At 39.3% G+C, this 19,018-nt stretch overlaps 2 protein-coding genes across 3 annotated transcripts in view; one reads left to right on the forward strand and one right to left on the reverse strand.

Annotated features, from left to right (window-relative positions):
• The window catches only part of musk (muscle, skeletal, receptor tyrosine kinase), a 36,805-nt gene extending 35,204 nt beyond the window's left edge, over window positions 1-1,601 (reverse strand). Inside the window, exon 1 of the mRNA XM_036140097.1 lies at window positions 1,361-1,601. Within this exon, the coding sequence (XP_035995990.1) occupies window positions 1,361-1,430 (70 nt within the window). The 5' untranslated portion in view covers window positions 1,431-1,601. The remainder of the gene's footprint in view (window positions 1-1,360) is intronic.
• A 3,563-nt stretch (window positions 1,602-5,164) lies between these two features.
• On the forward strand, window positions 5,165-18,346 carry rassf6 (Ras association domain family member 6). 2 transcript variants are annotated; one of them, XM_012867032.3, is made up of 11 exons: window positions 5,165-5,317; window positions 8,672-8,740; window positions 9,918-9,996; window positions 10,107-10,267; window positions 10,415-10,515; window positions 14,096-14,295; window positions 15,944-16,045; window positions 16,193-16,244; window positions 16,320-16,438; window positions 17,589-17,686; window positions 17,947-18,346. In XM_012867032.3, exons 2-11 carry the CDS (start codon window positions 8,682-8,684, stop codon window positions 18,020-18,022), a joined length of 1,047 nt encoding a protein of 348 aa, XP_012722486.2. In that variant the 5' UTR covers window positions 5,165-5,317; window positions 8,672-8,681; the 3' UTR covers window positions 18,023-18,346. The 2 variants fall into 2 exon arrangements, with proteins under 2 accessions (XP_012722486.2, XP_021174446.2); XM_021318771.2 differs by lacking the exon at window positions 5,165-5,317 and adding an exon at window positions 8,394-8,416.
• Window positions 18,347-19,018: the final 672 nt, after the last annotated feature.

Genomic DNA, 19,018 nt, shown 5'->3' on the forward strand with positions numbered 1-19,018 from the left:
TTAGTTTTGCCTCGTTGAAAGACTTTGTGCCTCACCGTTGTTCCTGGGAAGTTCTGCTCTGTGTTCTGGTGTCCCCAGTGATTTGCTAACCTGACTAGCCGCTCTGAGAAGGCTCTGCTCTGTGCCACCCCGCTCAGCGTTGTTGGACTCTCTCTCTCCTGGCCGTCAGCCCCTGCCTTCACCTGCACCCCTGAGCCGCTGTATTCCTGCACCTCTGGTTACATCTTCCATCAGTCATCTACCCTTCAATAAACCTCTCAAACTTTTGTCCTGTGTGTGTTCTGAGTTCATCAATAAACAAATCCTGACACTCAGTATGCTCCAGTCATGTGATATGTTGTAGCGCTGTCCTATTGGTATAATCAGGGTTGTAGTAAGTATCAACAGCAGCCGAGGCAACAACGACTTTACAACTGATTTCAAGTGGCACACTATATTTCTTAGTGTGGGTTTTTCTGCCCAAAAAATGCCTTACTTTTAAGGGATTTTGTATATTTTTGCCAATAAAGTATTTAAGACATTGTGATGAAATTTATTCACTGTCTCCTCCAAGTTATTTTAAAAAGATACGCAGTTTTGCTGCGTGTGGAGGGCGAACACTGCTAGAAGTTGTTTTATTCTAAGACAAAACAAAATGCCAGCCATCTTTAGCTCTTTAGTCTTTGTTATGATTCTATAACGCAGATTACAGAATCATAAACCCTAACCATTTTTTTTGTTGTTTTTTTGTTTGTTTTTGGGGGGTTTTGCTACTGTGTTCCTTTTTATAATATTGACTAAGTGTGTGCAATCTATCTATCTATCTATCTATCTATCTATCTATCACTTCTTGCACAGCAGCTCCTGTGGATCACCATGGACAGAAAGGCCACCTGTCCCTCTCTGCAGCTTGCATAGGTTCTCCACACTCTCTAAGCATGTTTGCCTGCAGGCTCACGGACTGCTTGTGCCAGCATTTGATATGGCGCTCATATCGCATGTCCGTAATCCAGCGCTTCACCTAATGCTTTCGGCAGCAGGCTCCTGTCCACGTTCGTGGTGATGCCGCTCCCTTTTGTATACGACCGAGCCGCCGTATGTTAGAACGTGTGACACACCTGAGGCTTTCCATTTCCTGTGTCACAAATTACAGACAGGATGTCCCTGGTTGTGGGGAGGAAACCGAGTTAATCAAATCTTCTCTGAGTTGGCCTGCAGACACCAGCTCGTTTTTCATGCAGGGTATCAAGGTTATCACTATAGTTCCCTGTAAATCCCTGTACGTTTATTTTTAAGTTTTAGGAAAACCGGTTGTCTTTAGGAAAAGTTTTTTAAAAAAGACAGTAAAGGAACTTGGATCAGTAAAGACATTCTCACTTACCTCTCTCTGTGCTATGAGCGGAAGTGACCAGAATCAAGTGAAAGGCAAATATTAGCTCCAAAGTCTTCATTCTTGCTCCAGAATGATTAAACTGAGCAAAGCGTGTGGTCGAAGAAGCAAAACAACAAACTGACAGTTAGATTCCCATAGCAGGTAAGGAGGTGATCTAGCTGCTTCCCTGTGTGCCGGGGACAGCCATGAGCTCTCTGTGAGATAAGCATGAAGCAGCTCAGTCCCTCTGTGTGTGTGTGTGTGTGTGTGTGTGTGCGTTTTAACTTGGTGATGGACAGCAACAGCTGCTGCGGTACAGTCACTCAGATTTTGCAGCAATGCTCGGAGCTCAGAAGGCTCCCAACACGCCAGTGGACAGTGGTCAACAACACTGACCGTACACTTTTTTATTTATTCCAGAATAACGTTGCACTGATTTATCTCCGCTTCCCGTCAGATCTGTGTCTGACACGACGGAAGACAAACAAACCAAATTCCCGCATTTCCCGAGGAATATAGATTCACTTACATCGCCACGGTGCTTAACCAGGAACTAACACATAATTCGGCATCCGTACCTTTGCTATTTTCTACATGCAAGCACGCACACAAGCTGATTAGGCAGCTCACGGCTTAACAATCTGACACGTGCATGCCCGGCATACACAGAATCCGGGAGACAGCCTTTGTGTCCACCTGTTGCCTGTCGGCCTGAACGTTCTGTTTTATTTTAAGAAAGGAATGACATTTCACTTCATTCGCTGCTCATCCATTCCGTGTCGGAGGCAGGCAGCTATTGTACTCCAACAGGAAGACCCGGGTTTTAGGTCAGTTGTGTTTAAGTTGTGTTTTAGGGAAACATGAATATGTTTGATGAATATATCAGAACGATGGAAGAAGTCTTTTTTTTTTCTCCTGTGTCAACATGTGATGCTCTTTTCTCCTTCATTTGCTTTTGCAGAGAAGCTCCACCCGAGCACAGATGTCCCTGGTTTGAGCAGTTTTGCTCAAATACTGTGCACACAGTATGTTTGATCACTATCTGCTTCCACTGTCTGGAATAATACAGCACATGCACGCCAATAGAGTAGAATAGAATACCTCATTGTCGTTGTCATTTTAACAGCAATGAGAGTGAAGTGAATTCTTATCCAGCATAAAACATGAAAAGCAGTTTTAACAACTTAAGAAGGGTATTAAATATGGATGAATAATTATGTGTAAAACTAAAATCCATTTAAATTAAAAGGAAGGAGGTATTTACACATACTGGCAGCTTTTACTTACTACACAACATGTGCTACAACCAGAGAAAATAGGTTTAAAATAATTATTCAGTGCAATACCTGCCTTTGGGTAAACTATATTTAAAGTAAACCTGTTTGTTCTTTTATTCTTCTTCTTCTTCTAATTGCCCACTAGGTGATGCTGTGTGCAAAGTGATAACTTTGGTTCTTTTGAAAATGTCCTCCAAGAAGCCAATGAAAGGGAAAACCCCACTAACATGCAAACAATAACAGAACTGGAACTACATTTAAAAAAGAAAAGAAAAATGAAAATGTACTTTCCAAAACAAGTGTTGTCTCTGGAAATTCTAACTTAAAAGTTCATGATGATTTTGTTTTTACAGTATGTAGTGATCCTCTCACTCCCTCTGCTGGGGGAATAGCAGGCACATATAACCAATATTAGATTGTGTTGTGTGAATTTGAACAAAGTCTAACTTTTTGTGTGGAGCAAAAATATTTTATTAAATTTTTTTTATAGATAGACCTAACTGTATTTATAGTCATAAAAATATTTGTTCAACCTTTTAGATTATCCTTTAAAGAATTGCTTGTAGACTTTGGCTGTATTATTATTGGTAATAATGTTCAACCTGACAACTTTTCGAGGATCAGAATTTATTTATTTTTCTAAAGCAACTTTTCACTGAGCAGAGAAATGGAGCACCCAGCCTAACTAAGGAATGCAGCCTCACAAGGCCGAGGGCCTTTTAACATACAAAAGACCCACGCTTTGATATGGTCCAAGTCTGTCAGGCTATAAAATGATTTTGCAGCAACATGATGACTCCCAAATAGCTATTTGCCAGAACTTGCCAAACAAAAGATGAATCGGCTAAAAGGGGAATCAGCTTCTTTCATTTATTTTTCATGCATATCCTGGACCTTTTTATGGTTAAAGACACTGTTTATTTGCCAGGGAGAGGATTTTAGACCCACAGCTGTTCATCCAATTTGTTCACTTTTATGAAGGCTTGCAGTACATAAATACATAAATAAATAAGGAATAAATGGCCTGTACTTCTATAGCAAATGCTTTACACTACTGCCGGTTACTGGATGAATTTCCAGATCCTGCACCACTGTCACCCCAAAATTATTCTAAAATGTTAGATAAAAATAGAAAGTTCATTCGTAAAGGCAAATTAAATTTGATCACAATATATTATACCTCAAATGGAGACAAAGAAGTTAACGAAAACTGATTCAAAAAAGTTACGTTCTGTAGTGGATATTAATAATTAATTAAGTGAGCACACAACTCATGGAAAGAAAAGATACATCTTTGTCTTTGTAAGTTATTTAATTCAAAGGCATGAGCGTTTGAATGTCTCTGTCCCCCAACGCAGTCAGGAAACAGAGCGAGAGGAAAAGGGTGCACTAAACTTTTATACATTCTGGGTTAACATAGAAAGTGGGAGTAATCTTCAGAGGAGTGCATTCACTGGTACGATCCAGTTCCTATCTAACTCAACTCTTCTCTGTGTACTTGGATGTGGAAACATAAATGGAAATCTGTAAGCATGTGAGTTTCTTTCACACGGGAAAGTTATGCAGGTGCACCCAGACAAGATATGATCAGAGTTACATACATCAATAACATTTTCCATAACAGTTCAAAGTTAAGAACTATGAAATCTTAGTAGCACTACAGAGTGGCCCGTCATATTCCCAAACCTGCAGGTGACTTTTCTGGAACTTACCAGTTATTCTTCCAGAACTTTATTGTAGCATATTAGGTACTTCTCCCAAATCTTAAAGGTGACTTTCAAAAACCTACCAGAAGGTAACTTCTTGTAAGTGATAACACATAGAAAACTCCCCATACTTGATACGTTCTGGGAAAGTAACTAGTAGGTTTCATGAAAGTTCCAAGAAAGTGTCTTGTTAAGTTCTAGAAAGTACCTGTTCTATTCTTGAAGCCACCACTAAGTTCCAGAAAATGTTCAAATATCTGCTGGCTACACATTGCCAGTTTAAAAATTGATTATTTATTAAATTATCTAAAATGTCTTTGAGAAAATACTAGAGCGATTTGGGTGTTTTACATCTTGACAATGTTTGAAACTACCTAGTTACAAAGAAGGCACTTAAAAAGTGAATATTATAAGAGTTATATAAATTAGAAAGGTTATTTTAAAGCAACTTTCCCAAGACCACATGGCAAATAACCATAGTGTTTCACTATGAAAGCATTGCACAGTGCTTGTAAGGTATGACTGAAGAGTTTACTTTGCATGCTGTAGTAATATTTGCAGCCTAAAGCAGTTTGAATTATGCCGTTGAAGTTAACAGTTGAAAAGTCTTAAGCTTTATCAAACTCTGAGATTTGTTCAGCTGCAAATCTGCAGGTCTCCTTTTGTTTCTGCACACAGTCCTCTCTCTCTCTCTCTCTCTCTCTCTCTTTCTCTCTCTCTCTCTCTTTTGCAGACACACACACACATACACATTCTAAAGTCAAGTCATATCTGGTGTCAGTCAGCCACTCCCTCTGAGCATTGTCTCAACGTGTTCTGCAATAATTAACCAGCTGCTGTGGGGTTGCTTCACAGGCTCACCTCCTGCAACACGAACTGTACCTCAGACCTTTGAACACAAACACACGCCCGATCACACGACTGCAGACATGTAGAGAAAATCCACATCATTGTTCAGAACATCAGACCAAAGAACCGGCCAGGTAGGAGGAACGTGTTTTTCAGTCTTTTATAGAGGAGGATTTGGTTGTGGCTTTATAAAGAACCAAGTACTGGAAACATGTGGGATTGGTATTATCTATGTTACGTGAATGAATTGGCAGCTTGGTTCCTTTTAATCTTCTAAGTGAATTTGATTGTCGAATCTTTCTTCCAGAGTTATTGTGAGTGACATTGCGTTGGCAAAACAAAGGCTTTGATTTACTATTTGAACTTCAAGGGAGAATAGGCGCCAACACGACATACAGGAAGGCAAAAAGATGAGGTTTTGGGTGTGTAAGGCTTGCTTTTTCTCCAATCAGCCATGTGATTACTGAAAAATATAAAGGCTTATTTACATTGCCTCTGTTCCATGTGTGCTGTAGCAAATATTAACAATATAAGGGAAATGTGTGCATTTTGCTTTTCTGACTTGGGAAAAGTGGTCATGACACACAATTGTAAAACAAGTTTATTTTAATACTTTTTTTTGGCCCAGCAAAATACATTATTCAAGTGTTATTAAACATTGTTTCTTATTTTTGTATTAAATTTATTGTATTTACAATTTTATTTTTCATTTGAACATAATCTATTTCCAACTGGTTGCATCTGGATCGATAACATCTCAGCTTTTGACTTATTTCCACAGGACGATTATCTCTAATCTTATAAAATACTTGACAGTATCTTTCTTATTAGAACAATGTTATCTGATTCATTTCCTGAAGATACTTTCTGGAATTATGTTCTCTGAAAGAGTAAAATTAAAGCATAAAAATTGTCAATTCCTGCTACTGTGCATAACCATTCACTGAGGATTTTGTAGCATATAATAAAATGGCTTCTTTCATCTCTTACACTTACCATAGCAAGTGCAAGGTTTGACATTCATAGAGTGTTTTTAGAATTATTCATGCCATAAACTAGATGGGGAACATAAACCTATTGAAGATGTTGCTCTGGCACACAGTCCATATAAGACTTCACTCTGAAACGCTCCCACAAACTACTGAAAAGCTCCAACACATACTATTGAAATGTTCTCAATATATTTCAGTTGATATAGATGGTGTTTCATTGCTGGTGAAGATTCTCAGTCATCCAGGTCATGGTCATTCCAAAGAAAAAGTAAAAAACAAAGCAACTGGACTTGTTTTCCGTAGTTGAAGACTACGGAAGAGGAAGCGAAACGTCTTCAACTACGGAAAACAAGTCCAGTTGCTTTGTTTTTTACTTTTTTGGAATGGTGTTTCATTGGAAACGGATGTTGTCTCAGTAAGAACTGAATTTATACGGGAAACAGGAAGAGAATGGAGTTTAAAAGTATATTAGCAACAGACAGGGAATCAGGATTAAAAACAAAGGGTTTTTATGGTAGGTGGAACATATAAAGCTACACACTCTTGTACAGTAGGTGGCGGCATGCACATTACAGTTGTTATATTACATAATATTAGGAACAAACATGCATAGGGAATAAATCAGGATTATTAATAAAGTGTTGTTTTTATTTTTACATAACACTCAATTAAAACCTAGAATACAGTAGGTGGAACATATAGAGCTACACTCTCTTGTACAGTAGGTGGCGACAGGGGCGGCATATGGGGGGGTATGACAATTCGAAGGGCTTCTGACTAACAGGGGCCCAAAAACTGAAAATTAATTTGTATAATATGACATTTATGGATGATTTTGATTTTTATCATGGGGACCAATATTCCTGGCAGCATCCCTGGGTGGCGGTAAGATAAATTTTGCAATCCGCCAATTAAGAAAAGAAGAACAAGGAAAACCGGAAGTTGTCTCAGTAGAAGTGCTCGATTTACGTACCTAGCGATGAACTAATGGCGGCTCAGCAACTAAGAGGAAGCCTAAACGAGGCAGCGGCTTTACTGAATAACGTACTAGTCCCCGAAGAGACGATCACAACTCTATCAAATGTGTCAACAATTGCCATGCAGCCTGCAGGCAATGCAAGTCTCCCTTGATTCATCTGTGTCCTTATTCAGAAATGCTTATTCCACTGCCTCTTGTTAAGCTTCCTCCTACTGAGCAACATATGTAAAACGCACACTTTTTGGCCAAACCTCATTCCATTTCTATTGAAAAACCTTCCATTTCTATTGAAACACCGTCTGTTTCAACTGAAATAAACTTAAAACATTTCAGTAGCATGTGTGAGAGCGTTTTCAGTCGTGTTTATAAGAGCTTTTCAGTAGTTTGTGTAAAGGCTTGCAGCATTTCAGTAGTATGTGTAAGAACTTGCAGTTTTTCAGTAGCATGTATAGGCGCAGATTCAGAATAATGCCCCTTACGGCCTCTCATACATGGTGATGGTATGGTAGCAACAAACTGTTGCTTCTCTTTGGCAAGAATGGGCATGCTGGCACGGTTTGGGGGGATGATCTGAGCTAAATATGGGACCATCCTGCCAAAGAAAACACACATGTTGTGAAATCCTAAAAAAATACTCAATTTCAACAATGGAAGTAATTAAAAAAGTCGAACTGAATGCAAGCAAAGAAATACTAAACAAATTCTGTACTTTTTGGCAATGCATTTGCTTTGGAGAGCCCCCTTTCGGTCTTGAGGCTCTCAGCAGCCGCTCAGTTCAGTTTGACAGTGAGAAATGAATACCTGAGAAATTTCCTTCACAACAGAGAACAGGTCGAGGCAGACGAGGCTTGAAAGAATGGCGGCATTTGATAACTAAATGAACTGCAGCCGCGGCTGCTTTTACAGTGTTAAGGAAAAAGAGAAGCAAGCAGGGACACTCCAGCAGCAGCTCTCTCCAGTGGAAGGCTTCGGCGTCTGGGACCAAAATATAAACAAAACGGTTGGCCCTACGCTGTCATCACTGGTTACTGGGTGGAGCACTGTCATTAAATCTCTTGGAAACATGCGGAAAAAAAAAAAAGAAAGTGAAAGAGCAAAGGGGCGGTTAGGCATAAATATAACATGCAAACTATGGAGTGAGCGACAGAGAGGGAGAGAGGGAGAGACAAAGAGATGACAAGAAAAAAAGGTTTTTGAACAAGAAAGAAAGAAACAAAGACACTAAATCAAGGAAGGGTTTCAGATTTTCATTTTCGGAAGAGGTAAGGTTTCTCTTTTCTAGTAACATTTTGAAGGAGTGAGGGTTTAACAAGTCAAGTAAAAGATTCATTCCTAACTTAAGATCCGCATAGTACTGGACAAGAATCTTTGTTTAATGCTCTCGGGAATCGACACGTCTGGCACCATGTAGTGTTTGTATCCTGCTTCACGCTTTAGGATTCAGCGTGGCTGCTTTCAGTTTGTGGTGACATTAGATTACAGGTGTTGATCCTTTTGTTTTGCTCTCTCTGCGTCAGTTGAACAGAGATGAACCCTGCCTCCCTGCTCCCAGTGATCCACGCAGGAGACGGGAGGACGCTGTCCAGGTGATTCAGCGATTACAAAATTAAAACACTGCTTTTTTTTTGTTGCTGTTGTCATCTCTGTTTTTCTATTTTCTGGCAAATTTTGAAATTCCATACCAAAACAAAACAAACAAAAAAAAAGATTTCCAGTCTAAAATAATCCCAACCCTTTAAAGCAGATTTTCACATTTTGTCATGCTACAACTGCATTATGATGTGTTGAACAACACAAAGTTGTTCATAACCGTATAAGTGGCAGGAAAGAAATACATGTTTTCAAAAACAAAAATATGAAAATCGTGGCATGCATTTGTGTTTAAACAGAGACCAGAAAACAAAATTCAGTGCAGCCGATATCCGTCAGAAAGTCCCTCCATGGTGTAGCGGATTAAGACTGTGCCTTCAATTCAGGATACCGGAAATTCACACCATCCTTCAGAAGTCCCCTGCTTCGTAAATAAAGTCTGTGTGGTGTGTAATTTAATCTTTAGTAGAAGTGCAGCTGTTCTGTGATGGCCCGAGAGCTTTGTTAGAGACCATACGGGAGCAAACAGCATCACGAAGGAACACAGCAGACAGGTCAGGGTTTTGTTGTGGAGAGGTTTTAAATCAGGGTAGCTTCTGAAAAAAGAAATAAATGTCCCAAGATTCGAACAACTCATGGAACACAATCCATCATCTCAAAAAGAAATAGTATGCCACAACTAAACCACAAACCATGTAGGGGACACATCAAACAGAAAATACTCTGTCCTGGTCAGATGAGGCAAAATGTAACCGTTAGCCTATGTGTGTTGGAACGCTAACGTGAAGATGGTGATGCCATGAAAATGTGAGCTGGTTGGATTTAGTGTGAAAATGGATGGAGCAGGACGTCCTGGAAGAAAACCTGCTACAAACACTCGAGACTGGGGGATAAGTAACTTACTGGCAGACCTACAATAGCATCCTTAAGACGTGTTGGAATGGCCTAGTCAAAGTCTATACCCAATTCCCATTAAGTATCGGTGTCAGTGCCTTGGCATTTTTGAAATACATGTCCTCTGATGCTCTCTGTCCAGTCTGGCACTGACGTTTGCGGTTGTAACATGTAGAAATGTGAAAAATAAAAGGGACGTGGACAATTTTGCTAGGTACTTAGTAGACTTGTGTCCTTTCTTTTTCTGTGCAACATATTTTATCCAGTTATTTATTTTAGAGCAGAGTTTTTGTCACTTTTGAACACCTACAACTGCTTCCTGAAGGACCAGACTCAGCTGCACCTCACCTACTCTCAGGTACGAGGCGCGCCGTCTGAAACCGCCTCTGGTTCATGGGCGAAGTTGCAGCATCACTAAATCAGATCTGTAGGTGGCCGCAAGCATCACTGGATGCGTCTCTGCGACAGGCGGACGATGGAGAGTTGACAGTGGAGGGCTTGCTGAACATCTCGTGGGGAGTACGGAGACCAATCAGGCTGAAGATACAGGATGACAAACAGATTCTTCCCTTTGAGCCCCCAACTTCAGCTGATCCCACCAGTCCAATCAGCCCACTGGGGAGCAAAAGGTTTGCAGCTTTAATCCTTTTCTATACACGAATATGCATGCAATACAGTTTAACCAGAGAGTTAGAAGACCGAAGTCCGATTAACATGCAAAGGTAAACACTTTTTGTGAAACAGATGTGGTTTCCTGGGTCTGTTTTTTTTACCAGTACTATGTCTCGATGGGGAGAATACAGTGAGCTGAACCAGATAGATGAGATGGCAGAGGCGGAGGCAGCCCAGGAAACAGTCGTCAACGATCCTTTACCAGGTGGACTTTTAATATTTTACACCCCCCCCCCCCCCCCCACCCCGGATTAACATTTTCTTTCTAAATGAAAGAAGTAACTTGAATGTTTAAATACATTGCTGTGGGGAAAAAAAAGAAGTATTGTCCCCTAATATATTTCCTGTGGGTTTTGTTTTCTTTGTCTTCTTCTTTTTCACACTCAAATGTTTCAGATCATCAAACAAAATGTATTTCCAGACAAAGAGAACCTGAGTCAACGTAAAATAAAAGTTTTCAAATTATTGTTTAATTATTTAACCCCCTTTGAAATGGTGAAGTATCTGTTTTTGGACACGTTTTATTTCATTTAGTTTTTTTGAAAAAAACGTTTGGTTTCTAAAGCCTCAGGCTGATTTCTGCCTGACCCGATTATTAAAAAAAATCCCTTCAACAGAACTTATCTGACAAAATGAAGTAGTAGTACAAGTATAAGGCTACCCTTCATGTCCCAGTCTAAAAAAAATCAAAAACAAATGAAAAAAAGTCATTGACATGTATTAATCATGTAAAAGACATTTCTAGTGCTTTGAGACTCTTGCAAACTGCAACATGACCAGGGAGGTTCAGGACTATTGAGGCACCGTTTACTTTCATGTAAAAGCCATTTCTGGTGCTTTGAGACTCTTGCAAACTGCAACATGACCTGGGAGGTTCAGGACTAGTGAGGCACCGACGCCTCTGGAGTCAGATCTACAAACATATGAACCCAAAATAGACACTTCTATTTAAATGTTTAACCTAAATTTAAACATTCAGTTATTGCAAAAGCTTTTAGTTATCCTTTAATCAATGTAATACTGTTCATCTATACAATAGCAATTGCAATAAAAAGAAGAATATTTATTATAGGTCCAGTTTTCAAAATAAAAACTGAATCTGTACGGATCTCTATTTGTTGTTAAAATTGTGTAGATCCTTTATTTGTGTATAAACTTTATACGCCTATCCTTCTATTTCTTCTGGACCAGCTGGATGTTTTCAGTCTTTTCAGTGCAGAAAAAGATCTTTCAGCTCCGGAGTGTGCTGTCCTCTCTGATACCTTCTGTTCTGACTGACAATCCAGTTAGTTTAATCCTTTAGTTTATAGATGTAATCTTCCATTTGGTTGGACTAAACAGAAGAAGACCACGCGGCGACCTGCACTTGTTACTCATTGTTCTACGGGGCTCAGCACTGTCCCCTATCACCGGGTGGCCCAGTGAGCAGATTGCTCCCCGGGAGCTGTAAAAAGCTGCCCACCCCCTAAGGCCCATGTGTCAAACTCAAGGCCCGCAGGCTGAATCCGGACCGTCAAGGCAATTTATCCGGCCCTCAAGAGCCAAATAAAAATGGCATATCATGTCATAATGTAGAAGCATATATCCTTTTAAATTGTATAAAGTGGCTAAAACTGTGCTTCCTGTAGCGTATGTTTTTTTTTTTTTTTTAAACGTGTAGTAACAGCATCCTGCCACTAGATGTAAGTTTTCCCACAACACATTAAAACAACCCAGAAATGTCCAAAAAGAGAAAAGTGATGCAGAATAATGAGAGTGTAACTCACTCCAATATCAACTTTTCTTTGCAGATAAACTGCATAAACTGAGCCTAAGGTGCTACTTTTATGTTACTGTGTGTTTTTTATACTGCTATGTGAACTGAAATGAAATGAAAGTCAAAAGTATCATCCATACACATGCAACCGGCCCTTTTAGTTACCTTTTGATAACAAAGTAACCCAATATTCAAATGAGTTTGACAGCCCTGCCCTAAGGGGTGGGCTAAATGCAGAAAACAATTTTCATTAGAATGTACATTTGCAGCGACAAATAAAGATTTCTCCTTCTTCTACCAGTGCAGCACAGTACTTTTTGCCTCACTCAGCAGATTTGAATGGCTGTTTCCAAAGACTAAATGTGTCCCACACATCCACCACATATTTTAAACAGGCTGTGGAACGTCAGCGCTTGTAGTACATGTGTAATCTGACATGTGGATTGGCAACATAAAGACAGACAGCGATCAGTCAGTGTCTGCGGCACGGAGCCATCAGAGCTGAGGCACAGCTCCTTGCTGCCTCACCTCGCCCTTCGCCCATTTTTCTTTTTGAACAGGCAATGCATAATTTCCACAATTTTGAGCATAACATTTTTTAAGTCATACTGAAAGGAAATGTATAGAACAGTCAAGTGGAGAGGTTGATTTTATCTTATCAGCGGTAACGTTTGATTCATCATGATGAATCAACTGCACGTACTGAACAGTCGTGGCCAACCTCCCAAATTACTCCTGGAAAAACCCACGCAGCACTATTGACATACCAAATATCAGCCTTTGTTTTACAAAAAAGATGTACGAACAGAGTTGTTTTATTTTATAAACTGCAGGGAAGTGTAAAATACTATCACTGTATATTTGATCAATGATTCTTCTGCGATGTTTCAAACCCGTTAGTCGCATAAAAGAAAGCACAAGACTCCAACTGTTCGAAGGTCCGCTGTTGGTTCTCAGTTTTAGAACCAACTGCATACAGTGCATGTCCACGTGTTCTGTGTCTTTAAGGCCAAACAGTGGGAAGACAAGCAGATATAAATGTGAGTTCCTCCTGTCAAATCCAAGGGCTTTATTAGAAATGTTGTGCTTTCCCAAATGTCCACAGTTTTCCAAATGTTGACATTGACACCACCAAATCTTTAGTCGCAGGGTGTAAAGGAACTTCCTGCTTTGCAAACGTCATGTTGCTCTATGGGTTTGCAGATGTTTCTTGCTCTAAGAAGCTGTGAACATTCATTTACGTGGTTTAACAAAACAAAAAAAGTAATAAAATATCCATCAGTGAAGTGAAACAGAAATAGCTGCATGGAATCTTGACCATCAGCTGCCTCCACTTGAGTATTATATTGTCTAAATGAGAAATATTGGTTTATCACATATCATATGACTGGATCGATGTGGTCCCTTTAAAAATGGGTTTATTTCAAAAGAACAGTTTCAATGCCTGGTTATTTGTTTTTGTCTTTGTGAAAAACCCTTTTGGGTTACCTTTGTGAGCACAGGTCAGGCCAGCGTTAAGCAATGGTGTCCGATCTATTCCAAAGTTCATGTAGCTATTTCGATCGTGGTGGCTCAATAGTTTATCTGACGGTGCAGCTTGGGGACCTAAAAGGCATCCAACTTTGAATTCTATCTCTCTGTTTGTGTCTATATACACAGAGATTTATACTTGATTCCCATTATCTGTAGTAGATAATATGAAATATCCTTTCACTATTTTCCATTTCAATATTAAACGTTCTTGAAGCTTGAGCCAATTTCGACTAAACCTTTTAAAGTGTCTTATGCAACTCGAGTAACTGTCAACAAATCATTACAAAATCATGTTGCTTGATTATCCTTTAGTTTTATGACCTTTGCCATTCTGTCAACTTTTTAAGCAATGCATTTATTCAAGGAAAGAGGATCCGTCCAGGACAGCAAATAACTTTCTCTGCACTTAAATAATCATTCAGAAAAAAAAAGAAACAGAATCTTGATTTTGTAGCATTGTGAACGTGCTTTTTTTTTTTTTTTTTACATTTCACAGGTCCTCCTGTTTATGAGACCGCCACTCTGCGTCCCACGAGGCAGAGGAGTCTCGATATGGAGCCACAGTCCAATCTGGTTCGTTGCATGAGCGATGCGTCGTTGGTGAAGCGCAGGAAGGGCCGGGGGAAGTCTGCGGCCGAAAGAGAGAAAGAAAAACAGCATCGCTTTTCCATCAACGGACACTTCTACAACTACAAAGTGGGTTTGCGGTTCACGACACCTGAACGAATCACCGCCTTTTCACTTTTTGACTTTTACAGTCATTCTTTTCGATAATCGTGCCTGCCATTTCCTCACTTTGTGTGTTCATTAATGGGATTGTTCAATGTTTTTAAGTGAGGTCCTCCTAAAATCTTTCAAAGCAGTTTATATCCTATGTTTAAAAGACAACTCTGTTGGTGCCTTCATTTGGTATAAATCCTGATTAGTTAGCCTGACAGCTGCAGGTTTGGCACAAAACGTAACCTGGAACATTATTTCTTCTACCCCTCACATAACCAAAACACAACTCCCGACTTGGCTTCGGCTCCCCTGCCGAAGCCAAGTCTCAGACAAAAAAAAAAAAGTTTTCATGTAGAGTTAAAATAAACATTGATTGGATATTAAGCTATCTAAATAACTGGTGCATCTGAAACTCTCTAAAAATCTGTGTAACCCTTTTTTGTACCACTGAGGCACTAGCTGTGAATCAGATTCCTCCTTCAGCGTCAGCAGCCATGCCTGGTGAACAGCGAGGTTTTGTTACAGTTGGTACTCAGGGAAATATGCAAATCCCATTCAATAAGCCTATAAACCATCATGACCCTTGCTGTGGGGAGTTCTACAGTATGCCAGGGGAAAAAAGCTATGAAGTCAAAACAGAGAAGAAGAAAAACAAAAGCAGAACAAACTCAAATAGTAATTTACTGTGATATAACTTAGACAGTCAAGTGGAATTTTATTTAATAAGTTGTCCTAATATGTCAACAGGAGACGGCAGGAAGAACTAAGAGTTTTTTTGTTTGTTTTTTTTTACCAATACAGGCGTCTATTATCTGCATAAAATCTCCACACAATAGTTTGGTGAACACTGCTTCTCTCTGACCATATCACAAAAGTTTCTTAGATCTCTGAACCAGTATTGCTGCTTTTCCAGTTTAGCAAGAAGTAAAATGACTTTCTGCTTCAAACTGCCTCGACCACAGCGGTTCACCAACGGTTCAAATCCAAGGCAAACTTTGTTCATGCTGCAGCTAAGCTGTGAGATCATGTGAGTTTGTGACTACATTCCAGTCTTTTCAGCAACTATTCTAAGAGTTGCATTATTTATTTATCAGATGCCCACTCAGGACGTAGAAGCCAGTGTAGCACAGAGCATATATGAAAGTAACTATCTGATATAGAAGTAAATTAGGGGGGAAAAAAAGCTAAAATCTGGGAGTTTAAAAGAATGTTTTTGGATCACCTTTGCCTTACTTTTCTCTTTCTTTATACAAAGGTGGAAAACACTTAACATGTTCTGCTCTCAGTGAGTGTTTCACACAGGATGACCACCTCTGGTCTCCCATTCCATGCGTAAAAACTGTCTTCTGTTTGAATGCCCACCTGAAACTGAAAGGTAATTCCATAAAGCTGTATAATATTTTCATAAACATCTATATTTTGAGACTGTAGTTGATCCAAGGCATTTAAGTCCACTTTGGCCAGGCACCCTTAGTTTAAGACTGCTAATCTAGATTTATTATGAAATGAAGACACCAAAAGAGTTATTTATAGCAGGTAAGATATTATTTGCGACTAACTTTATAATTGAATGTCCCTAATAAAACCCGGAGCTATCCCTTAAATGTCTCATTGCATTTTGCAGACCTCTATATTTACTCCATCTTTTGGTACTTCAACTAGAGTTCGCATCTCTAGCAGGATGACCACAGACCAAGTCATTGAACAGCTGCTGAACAAGTTCAAGGCGAGTTTGGTTCCCTTTCTGCAAAGTCACTATAGAGCACAAATTTTGACCTCACAGCAGATTCCTCTGTTCCCTCCATCAGGAAAACAGAAAATACACAAAGGATGAAACGATCTAATGATTAACTTTGCATTGTTTGTAATGCAGATAGAAAATGATCCCCAGGAGTTTGCGCTGTACTGTGTTCACCAGAGTGGAGGTAGGGCTCGTCTGTTCAACCGCAAATCGAGGAATAAATGAGAAGATGATACGATGTTCCTGTTGTCTTGCCTAGAAAAACGAAAGCTGAGTCACAGAGACCATCCACTGTGGGAACGGATACTTCAGGGTCCCTCTGATAGCATCATGAAGATCTTCTTGATGGACATGCATGAAGAAGAAGTCAGCAACGATGTGAGTTCCAGCTATGGCCAATGGCTTTATGATGTTTAGCTTTCCTTCTAACAACTTCTCCAGTTTGCTTCCTGATGAATTTAAACGTCTGGACTAAATCCTGCCTAATGGCGACCCATTCTTTGTGGGGTTTTTTTAGTGCTGTCCACCAACTTGCTTTCTGAATATTTATTTAAAAACATTAGGAAGCTCACTCCCACCTTTTCTTCTTAGGACAAATGATTTTCTAGATCTCTGAAAAAAAAACTTTGCACTGGCCTCCTGTTGTTCATACTTGGACAACCTTGTGCACACAGAATTAAAATTTTTGTCAGGAAATGTTGTTGTTTTTTCTGAGACAAAGTGGCTTTTTTGCAGCTTTTCTTACTGTAAGGCCATTATACAATAATAATAAGTATTTGCCTCACTCTGCATGCAAACTCTTACCCACTGCACATGCTGAGCAAGCCCTGCACTGGTGGCTGCATGATTGTCTAGTGCACTCTCAGTCGTTCCTGTCTCTTGCTCTTACACTTATTCTTTAAAAGTTTTAAAAATATGTCTCTCAATATGTCTTTACTGAAATGAACTGCAATTCATTCAAGCTGTTGAACAAATGAACCTGCCTAAATACCATTTCCCTCCAGGACAAACACCTGGGTATTTTCTAGTTGACTGACAGTGCAAAGATTGGAAAACCATTCATCAAATTCCATCTTTGAGGCATCGATGTCACATTAGTAATAGCAGCTTAAGACATATTTGCAAGGTGGGGTTCTTTGGCTCCCAGACCAAGATTTGACATGTTGTGCCCTTTTTATTTTATTTATTTTTTGTAGATTCATGGATCTTGACAAAATAAAGTTGGATTTCACTTTTGATTGGAGCTATGTTCTGATAAGTTAACATATAACTTAAGAATGCAAGGCTATCATAGGCAAACCGACTAAGAATGGAGAATAAACCGCTGCCCGGACAAAATATTACCAAAAAAAAATGCAAAGTGGATGAAACACAATCTAGAACATTTCACTGAACCCTTTTAACTCTTAGAACAGCTTTTGTGTCAAATATTAAGAAGATTTCACATTGTATTTAATGTTCCAGTTATATTTGGGTGAAGGTCAGTCATACTTTTGTCACTAAACTCTTTCTCCTCTCCTGTTGTCAGGTTGCTCAGTACCTGAATTTGGAGCTCCCCATCTTGGATCAGGTGCTGCTCAAACTCACAGAGGAGGAGAACAGAGAAATTCAAAGGGTCATCAACAAGTAAGAGGAAAATTATACCCACAAAAGGGATTTAATGTTGCCACTGGAGTATTAACTTGAAAAACAAAATCACTTAGAAATCTCTCCATAACCTTACCAGTGGTTTGTTACATGAATATTTTTAGTAAATCTGTCACAAAGAGGAACTCAAAGATGCAATAGCATGTGTTGGCCTCCTGGTGGTGCCAGAAATCTATTTTATTTATTTTTCCATCCTTTGTTTCTGACTGACCATCTTTCTCCGTGTGTGTTTGTTTCAGGTACCAACACCAGCACAGACTCCTGTGTCATATGCTGAGCTTTAAGATGTCCCCTCACATTGAGACCAGTGTCTGACCGCTTCCCAACTCAGTCGCTGACGGGAAGAAAAGAGCATCTTTGGGGAATCCTCAACGTCTGCAAAGCAGAAACTTTTTCATACGTCCCAAATTTTGGTCTCTGACTTGGAATTTGGAAAATATCAATCTAAACAATCACATGCAATACAGAACACAATCCCATTCCACGCCCTACAGAAGGACTCAAATTTACCACTCTTCTCCATAAATTCATGGTTCTTTGTTTTTTTTGTTTTTTTTTACTGTGAACTATTCAATTGTAAATGTTGGTGCCAATATGTTTAAATCAGAGGTTTATTAAATAAAAGAGGGATGGATATGACCTTTTTTTTGTTTTGTTACATCTATAAGGCATGTGGGGAAACACATGTGACATTGGAATATTTATAGTACGTATATAGATTGCACACAATTGACCGAAAATTCTAAATTAAATTGGTTAGTATTTATCAGTCGGTGCAGATTAAGAGTAAGAGCCATAGGAATCCCATTACAGGTTTCCTATCTTTTTGATGTAAAACATATGTTTGTGTATCATAAGGCTACTGTTTGTTTTAGGGATCAAACTGTGAATAGAGAAAATGCTGGAGCTACCAAATCCAGTGAGGTAAAAAAAAAAAATGGGAGCGTAAGTCTGCAACGTGTCAGACATCTCTGATATGTGTGTGTATTTTATCATAAGGACAACATTTGCTCATTTGTCCCAAGATTTCTACTTACACGATGACTTAACGTTTCCAAAGAAAGTTTATCTGCTACTGCAGCGCTTCCTGACCACATAGTTAATCTTACATCCAAGATAAAGTGCCCTTTAAAAGAAATCGCATCTGCTGAGCCTGTTAACGACAACTAATGCCAATGTACTGTATTACTGGATCTTATGTGCTTGACTCTCACAAAGCAGCACATAAATGAAATTATATGGTCTTCCAGATCATTTGCAACTAGAAATTTGAAAAGTATGGCATGCACCACATGTGCCACAGTCACAAAG

Source organism: Fundulus heteroclitus, chromosome 8 (genome assembly GCF_011125445.2).
Source record: "Fundulus heteroclitus isolate FHET01 chromosome 8, MU-UCD_Fhet_4.1, whole genome shotgun sequence".
Lineage (NCBI taxonomy): Eukaryota > Metazoa > Chordata > Actinopteri > Cyprinodontiformes > Fundulidae > Fundulus > Fundulus heteroclitus.

What these genes read in the sequence shown, in the direction of transcription:
- rassf6 (XM_012867032.3), top strand. Translation starts at nt 8,682, where the DNA reads ATGAACCCTGCCTCCCTGCTCCCAGTGATCCACGCAGGAGACGGGAGG. An exon ending in GACGGGAGGACGCTGTCCAG is followed by an intron (nt 8,741 to 9,917) that starts GTGATTCAGCGA and finishes TATTTATTTTAG; the next exon opens with AGCAGAGTTTTTGTCACTTT. An exon ending in TGCACCTCACCTACTCTCAG is followed by an intron (nt 9,997 to 10,106) that starts GTACGAGGCGCG and finishes TCTCTGCGACAG; the next exon opens with GCGGACGATGGAGAGTTGAC.